The sequence below is a fragment of the Oreochromis aureus genome, linkage group 1, assembly GCF_013358895.1.
Source record: "Oreochromis aureus strain Israel breed Guangdong linkage group 1, ZZ_aureus, whole genome shotgun sequence".
In the NCBI taxonomy this organism is placed as follows: Eukaryota; Metazoa; Chordata; class Actinopteri; order Cichliformes; family Cichlidae; genus Oreochromis; species Oreochromis aureus.
In genome coordinates, this window is record NC_052942.1 from 4,821,013 (window position 1) to 4,837,362 (window position 16,350).

Consider the following 16,350-nt stretch of genomic DNA (forward strand, 5'->3'; position numbering starts at 1 on the left):
TGCGAACAACTGCATCCGATTTTGACTGTAGGTCTAATGTCCGTCACTGGTCACCAATTCTCTCAATTCCCGTTCTTCTTCTCCAAGATCTTCTCCATATTGCGTTCAATAAACACAGTCTGAGTATTCATGATAGACGCCCTGACCATTGTCTATCATGTCGGCCAGCCTTGTGGGATTTTGAACAGCTGTAGCCGCTTCTTGTTCTTCGATAAGCCGAGTCCGAGCCAGCTCCAATCAGCCAGAACTCTGTTATCGTTTTTTCGAATTGGTAGATGTCGTTCAGTGTCCTCCATCAAGTGTCGCCAGACACACGACACAACCAATCATCTAGTATCCGGCAGCAAACATCTCAGCAGGACAATCGGGCTCTCCCAAGACCAGGAGGGTGTCAATTTCGTTACAGGACCAATTGATCAAATCCATTAGGTTTTTAGAGAACAAGTCTGGGAGACTCTCTGAGGGTAAGAGATATGCAAGACTATACAAAAGACATGAGAAGCCAAGCAGGAAAGACAAGGGAGGGAGAGTGAGAAGGAGATAATGCGACCGCCTCCATCAAGAGCCAAGAAAGTTTTGTTATGTCTTGTTTCTGCTAATCATCAGATGTTTCTACAACTAGATTGGAGCCCACCTGTGGTAAATGTAGTTTATTGGGCATGATTTGGAAATGTATGTATGTATGGTATGTAACGTATGTAACATATGTAAGTAACATACGTACATACGTACCTGGGGATCTCACAGGCAAATGGGAACCATGAGGAAGAGCTGAATGGCAAGAACAAGATCTTGGCTGTCAACACTTATGCCCTGCCGGTGGTCAGTTACCCTGCTGAGATAATAACCTGGCCAAAGGAGGAGATAGAAGCCACTGAAATCAAGACAAGGAAGCTCCCGTCCATGCATGGAGGGTTTCACCCCAAATCTAGCACCCTGAGACTGTACACTAAGTGAGAGGAAGGAGGCCGAAGACTATGTGTCAGTACCACAGTCCAGGATGAGACAATGAACATCCATGAGTAAATCAGGAAGATGGCCACAACTAACCGTGTGCACAGTGAATACCTCAGGCAGCAGAAACCCAAGAAAAAGTGGAGCGAGGAGAAGAACCGTCATGGAAGGAGAGACCACCGGCAGATAGAAAAAATGACTGACATCCAGAAATCCTAAAAGTGACTGGACAAAGCTGGACTGAACGACAGCACAGAGGCACTAATCATGGCAGCACTGGAACTAGCTCTGAGCACAAGATCCATAGAGGCTGGGGTCTATCACACCAGGCAAGAACCCAGGTGCAGCCTGTGTAAAGATGCCCCTGAGAAAGTCCAGCACATAAAAGTGGGGTACAAGGTGCAACCAGCCAGGGCATACATGGAATGCCATAACCAAGTGGCTGGCATAGTATACCGGAACATCTGTGCCGAGTATTGCCTTGAAGTCCCGAGGTCAAAATGGGATTCCAGGGTGGTCAAGAATGACGGCGCTAAGATGGTGTGGGGCTTTCAGATACAGATAGACAAACTGGTGATGGCTAACCAACCAGACCTAGTATTGGTGGGCAAGCAGGGGAAGACGGCCATAGTGAAAGATGTAGCTATACTGAATGACAGTAACATCAGGAAGAAGGAACATGAGAAGCTGAGGAAGAACTCGAGAAGATGTGAAGGGTGAAGGTAACAGTGGTCCCAGTGGTAATAAGAGCACTCAACAACCCCCAAGCTGTCCTAGGAACAGCAAAGATGCTGCGCAGGAGCCTCAAACTCCCAGGCCTCTGGTGTAGAACCCAAGCTTGAGGGATCGACTGCCCACAAGGGCAAGAGAGAAATTTAAAAACATATATGTATATATTCAGTCTATTTACACTTACAGGCCAGTGGCCACTCTTTCCATTATGATGTACACATACTCAACAGGGAGGAATGCTGGTTTGAGCAGGGTGTCAAGTCACTCATGGCCATTGATCAGTGATCTTTGATCAGTGTCTATTGATCAATGATGATGACAATTAATGATCAAGAAACTGACCTCATAGCCCTTTTAGTTATTATGCAAATGTGCGGTTTATAAGGTTGGTGAAACCTGCATTTAGCTGAGACTGAAGAAGTAATTTGATGAAATGTTTCTCCCACTGAATATGCTACATCCAAATGAACAGAATCAGCTTTTTAGGAGTATATATGGCACACTATAATTCACTAGCAGGTGTCATGGAGTCATCATCAGAGTGATGGTCTGTAGCAGGAAGCTATACAGATGTCTGGTTGTTTTGGTGTACACTTCTCTGTGCCTACCATAGGGGAGGAGTTGTAACAGGTTGTGTCCAGAGTGTGATGAGTCTGGCTCATTTCCTTATGTTGTCCCAATCTACCTATTTGGCTTCTCCTAGGGCACTGTCTTCATCAGTATAATTTGTTAGCTTACTGGTCTATACTGCTAGCACCAAAGTTAGTTAGCTTTCATTGCTTTATTGTTTTCCCTTTATCGTCAAGTCTAGAAGAGCAACTTGCATTTTCTGCAAAAATTTTTAAAAACACACATCTTATGAGGTAGCTTCAATCATTTAGATTCATTTAAACCCAGTTGGATATATTGTCACAGGCACCATTTTGTGTTATTTTGTATTATTTTCTTATGTTTATATTGTGTTTAATTCATGTGCTAGTCTTAAGTTAAGGGTTTAGTTGAGTTATTTTGTATTTTGTATTATTTATGTTAAGTCTTAGCATTATTATTAATTGCCTTGAGTTGTTGTCTGGTTTAGGTCATTTCATGTCTCCTTAGTTATGAGTCTCTTCATATCCCCTGGTGTAAGTCTGTTCATGTCTTCTGTGTGTGTGGTTTCATGTTGTCAAGCCTGTGCCATGTCTACATCTCTCAGCGTTTCCTGTTTTGTTTTGTAAAGGTCTTGTTCTATGTTCATTGTTTTAGTTTCACTTTCCCTGTGGGTGTCATGATGTCCATGTGTTTCCACTTCCCCTAATTACCTCCTGTGTGTATTTACTCTATGTGTGGTCATTCAGTCTTTGTAAGGATGTCTGTTCTTCTCGTCTAGTCATGTACCTCTTGTCATAGTTCTCATAGTTATCGTCATAGTTTCATAGGTATCATAGCGTTCATAGTTGTTTCCCAGTTTCCCAGTCTCATCACAGCTTGTCAGTTATTTATTTTTTTCCAGTTTATGTTTAGTTTTAGTTTCACCCCACATTGATCTTGCCTTGTATTTATGTTTCTCTTGTATCAGCCCAATAAAGGCTCCCCTTTTGTTCAAGCTCAAGTTCTGTTCTCCTTTGTCCGCATTTGGGTCCCCCACTCACGCTCCATACGGTCTGCCCGCTGGACCGTGACATATAATTTTTCTAGCACAATCTATAAACACATCCATAAGTGTAAATGTACTCTGTTTTAACTAATCTTAGTAAATCAGTGTTTTAAATTCTTTCTTTTCTTCTTTCAGAACAGATTTCTGTGTTCACAAAGATGAGCCATGTGATACTGTGGGTGAGTACCACTCACTCACTCACTCACTCACTCACTCAACTGACATAAGACATGACTACTACTACTACTACTTGCTTTGGGTACTGTTAGACACAGAATATGATTTGGAGATCCTTTATAAGACAACAGCTTTGTGAAAGCAGACTCAAAATGTGTGACATACTTGAACCCTCACTATAATCACAGAACTCAAAGGTTCAGCTGCAAGAAACCCTGCCACCTGCATTTCCTTTTCCCTCATGCTTTAAATTTCAAAAGTCCCTTGAATGCACAAAAATGAGATCATTAAACATGCATTAAACATTTGATCAAATTGAACCATTTATTTTCATGTTTTCTTCAACTAAACAAATCTCTGTAATACATCGTGATGAATGTGGAAGATTTTTTTGTGCTTCTGTCATGTTGAATATTTCTGTTGAAGGAACATGTAATGATAGATAATAGTAAACTGGAGGACCCCAAACCTCACACTCAGTTCTTTATAATCACATTTATTTCACTTTACCAGAAAAAACAAGCCTTCCTGCTTTTGTCTCTTCATACAAGAACGAGTGTCCAGTATGCAAACGCTCTCATTTTACAATTTCAGTTGCACAGTTTATGTCATCATTACTGCTAGTATGACTGGCAAGCAAAGATCAGGCTTACAGACTTTTGGGTGACTGAAAAGTCTGACCAGAATGAGTATACTGTAAAATGTGATCATCATGTCTTCTTCTTCAATAGACATGAAGACATGATGACAATTCTGACAGTTGTCTTCATGGCAAGACAAAACATTTTGAGTTCAGTATTAATATTTCTCTGATACTGGATCTCAAAAACTAAGCATACAAAACACTGTCAAAACTCTTTTTCAGAATCAGAATACTTTATTAATTAAAGAAATCATATGGTTACAGTTGCTCCAACACAATAAGAACAGTAACACAAAGAAATTAAATAACAGAATATATTACAAAGTTACAAAATAGAAGAAATAGCTCTAATATATTTATTGAATTGAACTGAATTGAAATTTATTTCAGTCAACAACAACACAACAAATTATAATTTTACATAATAGCACTCAAATAGTAACCGAAAAAGGAATAGGCTGAAGCCTTGTGGCTTATACTTATCCTATCCCTTACCCCCATAGAAATAATCAAATCCTTAACCAAGAAAATAAATAGCATTGATAAATAAGTTGTATAACAGTTTGAAAAGAAAACAATGATAAATCAAAAAAAAAAAAAAAATTTAAACCATCACAAAAAATTTTTAACAAACCAAATTTCTATAACCTTGTATAATACAAATTTTTAAAATCCTCCTAAATTGCTTAATTAGAAATATGCAGAATATTACAGAGATTGACATTTTACTCTAAAAAGTTTTGCCTCTTTTTAAATTCAGAAAGCCATAAATATATATATTTTTATGCCATAGTTTATATTGCATATATATCTTATTTTATTTGCCTTTTACTTTACTTAAGTGTATGTATATACTTTTGCATTTAAGAAAATGTTTTCCTTAAAGAATTACATTTAATATGTCACATGCAATCAAAGGGTTTAGTTGTTTTGTTTTGTTTTTTGACAGATGTTGTATGCGTTTTTTTTCTTAAAAAAAACCCCTAAAATTTCTAAAATGGAGACCAATGTAGAGCTAATTTTGAAAAACCTGTGTTTTTGTCTTTTGAATATTTATTATTGCTCATTAATAAGAAAAAATTTTCTTATTGACTTATCGATGGAATCATTGATAGATTATTTGATTAATACCATAATCATTAGCTGCAGCCCTAGTGAGTAAGACTAAAGACAACTAAAAAGGTTAAATGCATTGGTCTTTGTAAGGAAAATATAATTTTCTGAGAACTTTGGCAGAAGCTTTGTCACCTTAAAAGGCTCAGATTATAGTCAAGCTAAAAACTGACAGTATATGAGTGCTCTTCTATATTACACCCTAGAACCATCAGGGGTGTGATTCTAGTGTTTAGTTTAATTAGTTCAGTTAAATAATTATTTTAATTGCCCACATGAGCGTTGAAGTCTCCTAGTAAGATGAGAGTGTGTCCAGATGGTGTACCCTCAAGCACCCCCACCCAGGGACTCCATGAAAGCTGGGTATTCTGAACTGTAGTTCAGTGCATACACGCAGACGACAGTCGAGACCCGTCCCCCAACCCGGATGCACAGGGAACAAACCCTGCAAGTTGCACCAGGACACCCTAGGCTGCAGGTCGGTTTTGTAATCACATCATCAGTTCTGCAGCCGTATGTTCTAGACACTCAAGTGAAGAGAGGTGCTGAGCTGTCAAGTGATGGTGAGTTGGATCAGGTGGTGGTGGAGGATACTGGACAGACCTGGGCCATCTAAACATATAGTGAAGGTGCACTGGGAACACCTGGCAGAGGCCCTCCAGCAGAGCTTCAACAGCACCCTAGGAAGACTGGGAACATTGAGTTGAAATGGACCATGTTCAGCACCTGCATTGGTGAAGCTGCCTCACTGAGCTATAGCTGCAAGGTGGTTGGTGTCTGTCGTGGTGGTAACCCCTGAACCAGATGGTGGACTCCGGAGGTGAAGGGAACAATTAGGCTGGAGGAGTCCTATTGGGCTTAGCTAGCCTGTCGCACTCTAGAGTTAACAGGCCAAGCAGAACGCAACTCGGGCAGTGGTTGAAGCTGTGGAAAAACACTTTCAGACTGCCTTAAAGAGATTCTGGCAAATCGTCAGGCGGGAAAGGTGGGACCCAGGAAGGGAAAGCGGTTCTCTACCTGCACTGTGTATACGGTGGAGCGCTTCTGACTTCAACTGAGGATATTGTCGGGCAGTGGAAGAAATACTTCGAGGACCTCCTAATTCAAGTGACTTGACTTGAGTCTTCTGTAGAGGAAGCAGAGTCTGGAGATGAGGGTGATGACTCGTCCATCACTGGGGGTGAGATCACTGAGGCACTTAGAGGTGCTTGGTGGCAAGGCTGCGGGGATAGATGAGGTTTGCCCTGAGTTCCTCTGGATGTTGTAGGGCTGTCTTCATTGACATGCATTTGCAATGTTGCATGGAAATCATTGACAGTACCTCTGGATTGGCAGACTAGTCCAATCCAGAGTGCTGTTCTCGTCTTTAAGAAGGGGGGCTGGGGACCGGAAGGCATCCACTTGGGTGGTCTCAGAATCTCGCCTCCGTTTTTCGCAGATAATGGGGTACTGTTGGCTTCATCAGGTGCTCTTTAACTGCTGGCTCACTTCTGGTTCCTAGTACATTTAAAAATAGAATGGAAGGCACAGCCTTGAGCTTTCAGTGTCTTCTTCAGGATCTCCTCCATTGCTGCTTCATGTCCTGGAAGACATGGCTATGGCTCCCCCAACTTACTATTGGACACTTGCATGGAGAATCCTTTTGAATACAAGTGCATACAGGTGTGCACACGAGTGTTCACAAATACACACTGTCTTCCTTGGCTGCTGCCTCTAAGCATATCATGCATTGTCGGTCTAATCTGCTGCTCAGTAGCATTCAGTATTTATTATTTATTGTTACTTGTGCTTATCTAGGTTATTGTTGTGGGTTCCCTACTGTGTTGTTCTCTTTTTGCTTGTTTTTTTCTTTTTTTTCAAACAGGTGATCTAGAAGATTTTTAGTGTCTTTTCTCCCTGACTCTCTTCCCCTCTGTTTTTCTTTCCCTCTCCTTCTCTTGAGGTTCTTCCCAACTTCTCTTGTCTACGTGTTTCCCTTTCCTACCCCCCGGTCCTATTCCGTTCTGTAATATTTTAAAAATTAAAAAATAAAATCAATTAAAATGGTCCAGTTTGATTATAGATTATATATTGATATAAGGCATTACATTAAGACCACTGACAGGTGAATTGAAAAAAAAATGAATATCTGATCGACATAGCACCTGTTAGTTGGTGGGATCTATGAGGGACCTAGCTAACAGGAGCACGAAAAATAAGCATACATGAATCAAGCGAGGATTTAAGCAAGTCTGACGATGGTCAAATTGTAATAGCTAGATGAGTAGGTCAAGGGGATTTTCAAAACTGCAGCCCTTATGGGTGTTAATAGATATATCTGTCAAACAGTCTGAGGAAGGAACAATGGTGAACCATTGACAGGGTCACGGCCAGCCCAGGTTCACTGATGTATGTGTGGAGTGAAAGCTGGTCTGTGTGATCCAATCAAACAGACAAGCTATTACAGCTCAAATTGCCCCAAAATTGATGCTGGTTCTGATAGAACGATGCCAAAATACAAAGTGGATAACACTTTGTTGCATATGGGTCTGCATAGCTGCAGAACAGTCAGAGTGCTCATGCTGACTCCTATCAACCACGATAAGCTGCTGGTGGGAAGTACAGTGTGGTCAGCCCAGAAGCCTGAATAGTCTGTTTGGCTCACTGTGCCGCCAGGTCTGTGAGCCATCACATCACTGTTTGATCAGACCCCAGTCAAAATATATCACTGATATATTTATTTAACAGACCTGTGGATCACAGGTCTTTGTCTGTGGGCTTTAGCTTCAAAACTGTTTACTTCAATGGACCTTTGATGCATCAAAAAATATCAGCCACACCTCTGACCTCACTGTGTCGCTTCAACAACGAGCTGTGTTTTACTGATTAGACTTTGTAGGGCCAGTATGGCAGAGGTTTTCTAACACCTATCATTCAATTTGATTCAAAGGGAATCTGCCCAGCTAATGAGGACTTTGTCCCATTCACCAATTTCAACGAAATCTGCCTATTAAGCATTGTAAGCAAAATGTTTGGGTTCTTCATTTTTTGGCCTTATGTGCATTACTATTAGGTTGCTGGTAGACTTTACTGACAAAAGTAATGTGTATACAGTGATTTAATCATTTTAAATTTTAAATGTTTGCAAAATTTTTCAAAACTGCATTATTTAGGAAAGTAAGGTTCTCCAGCATATGATTTAAAAACTGCACAGTACATCACAGGAGCAGCCTTCCCATCAATAGAGGACACATACCACCAGGGGATCAGGAGGGCCAAAAACACGTGACCTGCGTTACGGGCTACGTTAACTTCTGTGTGGATAACACCGTACCCTCCAGGACCGTGCAGTGCTTGTCCAACAACAAACCTTGGATTACCCCAGAAATAAAAGCTGTCTTCAAGCAGAAGTTGAGAGCCTTTAAATCTGGAGACAAGGAGGAGCTGAAAAGGGTGCAGAGAGAGCTGAAAAGACTGATCGGGTATGGGAAGGACAGCTAAAGGCAGAAGATGGAAAACCAGCTTTGAATCAAACCAACAGGTTAGGAAAGTAAGGCAAGTAAGGATGCAGTCTTCAACATCGGCTGCAGACACACCAACTCCAACTGCTGCTGTTCCACCTCTGACACCTCAGACACTTCACATCTCCTCCACTCAACCTACTCACTACTCCCCACCCCCAACCACAGCATCCAGTACACATCCAACATATGGCTCCAGCCTGTCTCTCTCAGCCATCCAGGTTAGGAGGGAACTAAGGAGTCAATAAGGCACCGGGTCCAGATACCATCAGCTCAAGGGTTGTCAGGTCCTGCGCAAATCAACTGTGTGGGGTCCTTGAGCACATCTTCAACTTCAGTCTGAAGGCTATGAAGAGTTCCACAGCTCTGAAAAACCTTTTGTGTTACCAGTGCAAAAGACCGCACGTCCCAAGGACCTCTGCAGGCTTGGACACCGGCCTGTAGCTGTAGGAGCTCTACAGCTACAGGCCGGTGGCTCTGACATCCCACCTGATGAAGACCCTGGAGCTGCTTGTCCTGGTTCAGCTTCAGCCCCTGGTGAGCTCATCACTGGACCCACTTCACCTTGCCTACCATCCTGGCACTGGACTGGATGATGCCATCATTCACCTCCTACATTGTTCTCTCACCAGGAGACCACTGGGAGCACTGGGAGCATCATGTTCAACACTAGGAAAAACCAAGGAGCTGGTGGTAGACTTTTGCAGGCACAAACATCCTCCACTGCAACCACTGAACATCCAAGGCATGGACATGAAGCCTTGGATAGCTACAGGTACCTTGGTGTTCATCTGAAAAATAAACTGGACTGGAGTCACAATTCAGATGCTCTCTACAGAAAAGGGCAGAGCAGGCTGTTTTGCTTTTTTGGAGTGGAGGGCAAACTCCTGAAGACCTTCTATGACTCTGTGGTGGTCTCAGCCATCTTTTACAGTGTGGTCTGCTGGGGACAGGAAGACACTGAACAGGCTGATTCGGAGGGCCAGCTCTGTTCTAGGATGCCCTCTGGACCCAGTGGAGGTGGTGAGTGACAGGAGAATGGTGGCTAAGCTGTCATCCCTGTTGAACAATATCTCCCACCCCATGCAGGAGACTCTGACAGCACTGAGCAGCTCCTTCAGTGACAGGCTACAGCACCCATGATGTGAGACGGAGAGATTCCACAGGTCTTTCCCCCCAACTGCTGTGAGACTCCACAACAAAGACTTTGCAGATGACCACAGACATGCAGACAGACACACACACACATCCAATACAACATGGTAGCCTTCGTCCATTCTCCCTGATGTGCAATATTACCAAGTGCAATTTTTCTGAGGCAACATAGTATTTTATTCTATTTTGTATAGTATGTTATTCTATTTTATCTTATTCTATTCTATAGTTTTTTTCTTAATTTTTGGTGCTCTTAACTTTGTACTGTCCACTCTCTGCCGTGACCAAAACAAATTTCCCACATATGGGACTAATAAAGGTTTATCTTATCTTATCTTAGCCACATATACAGTGGCTAAGATAAACATAAACGACCCTAAACATAAAGTCAGGGCAACAATGGAATGGTTTAAAACAAAACATATCCATGTGTTAGAATGGCCCAGTCAAAGTCCAGATCTAAAGCCAATCGAGAATCTGTGGCAAGATCTGAAAACTGCTGTTCACAAACGCTGCCCATCTAATCTGACTGAGCTGGAGCTGTTTTGCAAAGAAGAATGGGCAAGGATTTCAGTCTGTAGATGTGCAAAGCTGGTAGAGACAGACCCTAAAAGACTGGCAGCTGTAATTGCAGCAAAAGGTGTTTCCACAAAGTATTGACTCAGGGGGCTGAATAATTACGCACACCCCACTATTCAGTTATTTATTTGTAAAAAATGTTTGGAATTATGTATGATTTTCGTTCCACTTCTCACGTGTACACCACTTTGTATTGGTCTTTCACCTGGAATTCCAATGACATTGATTCATGTTTGTGGCTGTAATGTGACAAAATGTGGAAAAGTTCAAGGGGGCCGAATACTTTTGCAAGCCATTGTATAGACAAAGACAATGCTGTGAAATGAGTAACGCCCTGTTATTCTATATCCATGTAACCAATTTCGGCAGTCAGGGAATATGACACATCTTTATACTTTTCACATCTTGTAGTCTTAGATTTGTAGTGCGTTCTGAATATTTTTGTCTTTGAATTCTGAATGTGTCACGGTGAATGAATATGAGCATGCTATGGCATCAATTAAACAGGGACCTGTGACAGACATGTCTAACACAGATTGCTGTGTTGCATTAAATGAATAGGTACAAATTCACCTTTTACTAATCTACTGAACTGACGAGACAGAAAAACTGATCCACAGTAAGCTGTTTTAGGTAAAACACTGCTTTACGACCTTTTAAACTTTTTAAGCTTTTAAACTTCATTATACTAACTGTTATACTAACTATACTAACTGCTCAAACACTGTCAAACATTAAAACACAATCATAAGTGTAACTTATAAAACTCATTGTCATTTTACCTAACTGTATTACAGGTATTGCTTATCTGGGTGGTGTCTGCAGTACGAAGAAGAAGTGTGTGTTAGCTGAGGACAATGGTCTCAATTTGGCTTTCACTATTGCTCATGAGTTGGGACACAAGTAGGTTCAAGTTTTAAGCAATTGTATTGTAATCAATATATCCTGTTAATATCCTGCATTATCTTTTAAAAATGCTGTAAATCATAAATGGATTAATACTTCTATTGCACTTCTATAGCACTTTTCTATACAAGTATCAAGTTTGATGCCCCTCATCTCTTTCTGTATCTCTTTATCATACCTAAGGTCTTTTACCTAACACTCTCCTACATACTCACGCTCCAGTGGATGCATTGGGGGAAAGTCTAGGTTTAATATCTTGCCCAAGATACACATAAGATACACAGGGACTGTAAGAGCTGGGAATTAATCCACCGTCTTTTCACTAAATAGGAAACCAACTCTACCATTTCAGCCACAATTGTTAAATGTATGCATAACAATTAAAATCATGCACAATGCATATTTTCAAGCTACAGTACAGGGAGTGCAGAATTATTAGGCAAATGAGTATTTTGTCCACATCATCCTCTTCATGCATGTTGTCTTACTCCAAGCTGTATAGGCTCGAAAGCCTACTACCAATTAAGCATATTAGGTGATGTGCATCTCTGTAATGAGAAGGGGTGTGGTCTAATGACATCAACACCCTATATCAGGTGTGCATAATTATTAGGCAACTTCCTTTCCTTTGGCAAAATGGGTCAAAAGAAGGACTTGACAGGCTCAGAAAAGTCAAAAATAGTGAGATATCTTGCAGAGGGATGCAGCAGTCTTAAAATTGCAAAGCTTCTGAAGCGTGATCATCGAACAATCAAGCGTTTCATTCAAAATAGTCAACAGGGTCGCAAGAAGCGTGTGGAAAAACCAAGGCGCAAAATAACTGCCCATGAACTGAGAAAAGTCAAGCGTGCAGCTGCCAAGATGCCACTTGCCACCAGTTTGGCCATATTTCAGAGCTGCAACATCACTGGAGTGCCCAAAAGCACAAGGTGTGCAATACTCAGAGACATGGCCAAGGTAAGAAAGGTAGAAAGGCGACCACCACTGAACAAGACACACAAGCTGAAACGTCAAGACTGGGCCAAGAAATAGCTCAAGACTGATTTTTCTAAGGTTTTATGGACTGATGAAATGAGAGTGAGTCTTGATGGGCCAGATGGATGGGCCCGTGGCTGGATTGGTAAAGGGCAGAGAGCTCCAGTCCGACTCAGACGCCAGCAAGGTGGAGGTGGAGTACTGGTTTGGGCTGGTATCATCAAAGATGAGCTTGTGGGGCCTTTTCGGGTTGAGGATGGAGTCAAGCTCAACTCCCAGTCCTACTGCCAGTTTCTGGAAGACACCTTCTTCAAGCAGTGGTACAGGAAGAAGTCTGCATCCTTCAAGAAAAACATGATTTTCATGCAGGACAATGCTCCATCACACGCGTCCAAGTACTCCACAGCGTGGCTGGCAAGAAAGGGTATAAAAGAAGAAAAACTAATGACATGGCCTCCTTGTTCACCTGATCTGAACCCCATTGAGAACCTGTGGTCCATCATCAAATGTGAGATTTACAAGGAGGGAAAACAGTACACCTCTCTGAACAGTGTCTGGGAGGCTGTGGTTGCTGCTGCACGCATAATGTTGATGGTGAACAGATCAAAACACTGACAGAATCCATGGATGGCAGGCTTTTGAGTGTCCTTGCAAAGAAAGGTGGCTATATTGGTCGCTGATTTGTTTTTGTTTTGTTTTTGAATGTCAGAAATGTATATTTGTGAATGTGGAGATGTTATATTGGTTTCACTGGTAAAATAAATAATTGAAATGGGTATATATTTGTTTTTGTTAAGTTGCCTAATAATTATGCACAGTAATAGTCACCTGCACACACAGATATCCCCCTAAAATAGCTAAAACTAAAAACAAACTAAAAACTACTTCCAAAAACATTCAGCTTTGATATTAATGAGTTTTTTGGGTTCATTGAGAACATGGTTGTTGTTCAATGATAAAATTATTCCTCAAAAATACAACTTGCCTAATAATTCTGCACTCCCTGTATGTGGGAAGTGTAGAGTTCTACTCTTCAATTTCTCCCACACCCAGCAATGGTCGTGTCCTCAACTGGGTGCCCCACCCCATCCAATTGGCCTACGTGCACCCATGAGCCCTGGAGACGCAGACTAGACATCCCAATGTGGGCTGACTCACCCTACACAGCAAGGTGGCCAGAGCAAGCTATTTGGTTCATATACAAACATTGCAAGAGCTGCAAGTTGGACTTCTTTCCGGTGGGTGTTGGACTCTGCCAATGCTGCCCTTGGTCACTGATTCTGTTCGTAATTTTTAGTCTCGTCTCTGCCTTTCACAAACAACGTAGTTCTGTTGGCTTCATCACGTGGTGGCCCACTGGAGTGGTTTGCAGCAGGAATGAGAATCAGCAGCTCCACGTCTGAAGCCAAACTCCACAGCTGGAAAAGGGTGGAGTGCCCACTCCGGGACAGGGACAAGTTGCTGCCCCAAGTGAAGGAGTTAAAGAATCTAGGGGTCTTGTTCACAAGTGAGGGGAGAGGGAGCGAGAGATCGACAGACGAATTGGTGCTGCGGCTGCAATGATGCGAATGCTATAACTGTCTGTTGTTGTGAAAAAAGAGCTCAGTGTAAAAGCGAAGCTTTCGATTTACTGGTCGATCTACGTCCCTACTCTCACCTATGGTCACAAGCTTTGGGTAGGGCTCGAAAGAGAATGTGTGTACAAAAGGTGGAAATGAGCTTTCTCTGAAGGGTGTCTGGCCTCTCCCTTAAGCTGGGCATACACTGTGCGATTTTTTCAGTCGCGTTATTCAGCTTCTGCTCAAACTGCACGATTGACTGGCAGGGGTTAGAAGTTCGCAGGTCACGATGCAGGGTCTCACACTATACGGCCCGATGCTCTGATGCGACCTGAGTGCTCACACTGTACGTACATAAAATGAAGGTTATAACAGAAAATCTGTCGCTCGCTCTCCCTTTCTGTCTTTCACTCACACTGACACGCACACCACCACCATCAACTTTGCTAAATTGCTAATGAAAAACATTGATCAGGCAGCTGTGATTGAGCAGCAATGTAAATCCAACTATTTTCACGGTTGTTGTGGTCGTGATAATTTTGTGAGGCCACATTGAAAAGGCTCGGATGAGCTTTCCAAAGTTCTACAAGTGCCTCCATCGCTTGTGTCCAGATCACATGCTGCACTGCTGTGCTGCCCCATCTTTTTCACCGACATTTATGTGTTTCCGCGTGCGCAGCGTGAGCGGCTGCAGTGACACCCTCACGACGGTCGTGAGGATTTCAAACAGGTTTGAAATCCTCCCGACCAAGCAATTGATGATCGGGAGCTGGTCGTGAGGTGTTAATCGCTTCTCGTTACCCCACGTATACTACACAATGCACGACGCACGATGAAGGCCAACCTCGGGCTGATCACCAAAACGGTCACACGACTCAAAAATCGGCTCAAAATGGGCCAAAAATCGCACAGTGTAAGCCCAGCATTAGAGATAGGGTGAGTACGTCAGCCATCTGGGAGGGTTGCAGAGTAGAGCCTCTACTCCTCCACATCAAAAGGAGCGAGTCGAGGCATCTAAAAGAATGCTTCCTTTGTGCCAACTGGATAAGGTGTTCCAAGCATGTCCCACTGGGAATAGGCCCTGGGGAAGACCCAGGATGCTGAAGAGATATTTCTTGGTTGGCCTGGGAACTCCTCAGCGGGACGAATAAGCTACAGGAGGTAGCTAGGAGGAAGGGTGGACCCTGGAGAAGTGGAAGAAAATGGATAGATGGATGGATGGTATCAATTAATGGTGGGATTTATTTCAGGAGTCTCGTAGGAATGGGATCTAAAAAAACACGCTGATAGTTTGGAGGAAGTAATTACTGACGTTAACTCAGAAAGATCTATTGGAGAAAAAGAGTCTTAATAAATATCAATTTAAAGTAGTTGTAACATTGCATCTATAGGATTGTTATGAGTAATTTTTTTTCCCTAATGGTTAAAATTTTATTTCTGAAGAAATTAATGAAGCTATCATGAGTTGACTTTAAAGGAATGGTTGGCTCAACAGAGCTCTGACTTTTTTGTCAGTGTGGCTACAGTGCTGAAGACAAATCCAGGGTTCTTATTTTCTCCAATCACTGATGAATAGGAGGATGTTCTAGGATGGCCTATTTTTTTTATATAGCAGCCAACTGACTTTCCAGGTTAAAGCATGATCTTCTAAATGACTGAAGTAACATTTCTTCTTTCCGTCAGCATGGCTACAGTTATCTGCTTTAAGGTGCGTGTTTGAATGTTACGCAAGGAAATTAACTACTTCTGATTTGAGGCTTTCTTTTTTGGAGGAGTTACAGAATCTAGAGTCGACACAGTGAAGATGTAAAATTGTCAATGAGATGATTGGCCTATGTGGGAGTAGAGTTCATACTGCTGCTCTATACTGTGTAGACACAAGCCATTAAAGAAGATAAGAGTGGATGAATTTTATCCTGAAAAATAATTACAGCACTAAATGAAAGACTACTGTCTACTGTGATGAAATCTATTCCCTGATGCTGTGTAATCCATTATTGTAAATTTAAAGGAAATTAGGAAATGATCTGACAAAAGATGCTTTTCAGGAAATACTATTAAATGTTCAGTTTCTGTGTCATATGTCAGAACAAGATCTACAGTAAGATTAAAGTTATGGGTGGGTTCTTTTACATTTTGAGAGAAGCCATTTGAGTCTAATATAGATAAAATTCTGTGTTGAGGCTGTCATTTTTAGTTTTAATTCATCAAATGAATTAAAACTCTGTCTGGGTTGTTGATTGAATAATTAGCTGGAGTGGAAGATTATTGCCACACCAGCTCGTCGGGCTGTGATTCAAGCATTCTGACAATTCGGCTCGGGTATTGGTTCTTTTAAACTAAAATAATCATCCTGCTGTAACTATACACATGCACATGAACTGACTTGACAGCACAGTGACAGAAAGCTGACACCACATT

General features: G+C 41.9%; 1 protein-coding gene across 3 annotated transcripts in view; it reads left to right on the top strand.

Annotated features, from left to right (window-relative positions):
* adamts17 (ADAM metallopeptidase with thrombospondin type 1 motif, 17) overlaps window positions 1-16,350 on the top strand; it is a 244,039-nt gene that overhangs the window by 130,893 nt on the left and 96,796 nt on the right. For all 3 annotated transcript variants that reach the window (XM_039598209.1, XM_039598238.1, XM_039598269.1), the window contains exons 7-8: window positions 3,458-3,501; window positions 11,287-11,392. In XM_039598209.1, coding sequence (XP_039454143.1) covers window positions 3,458-3,501; window positions 11,287-11,392 — 150 coding nt within the window. The remainder of the gene's footprint in view (window positions 1-3,457; window positions 3,502-11,286; window positions 11,393-16,350) is intronic.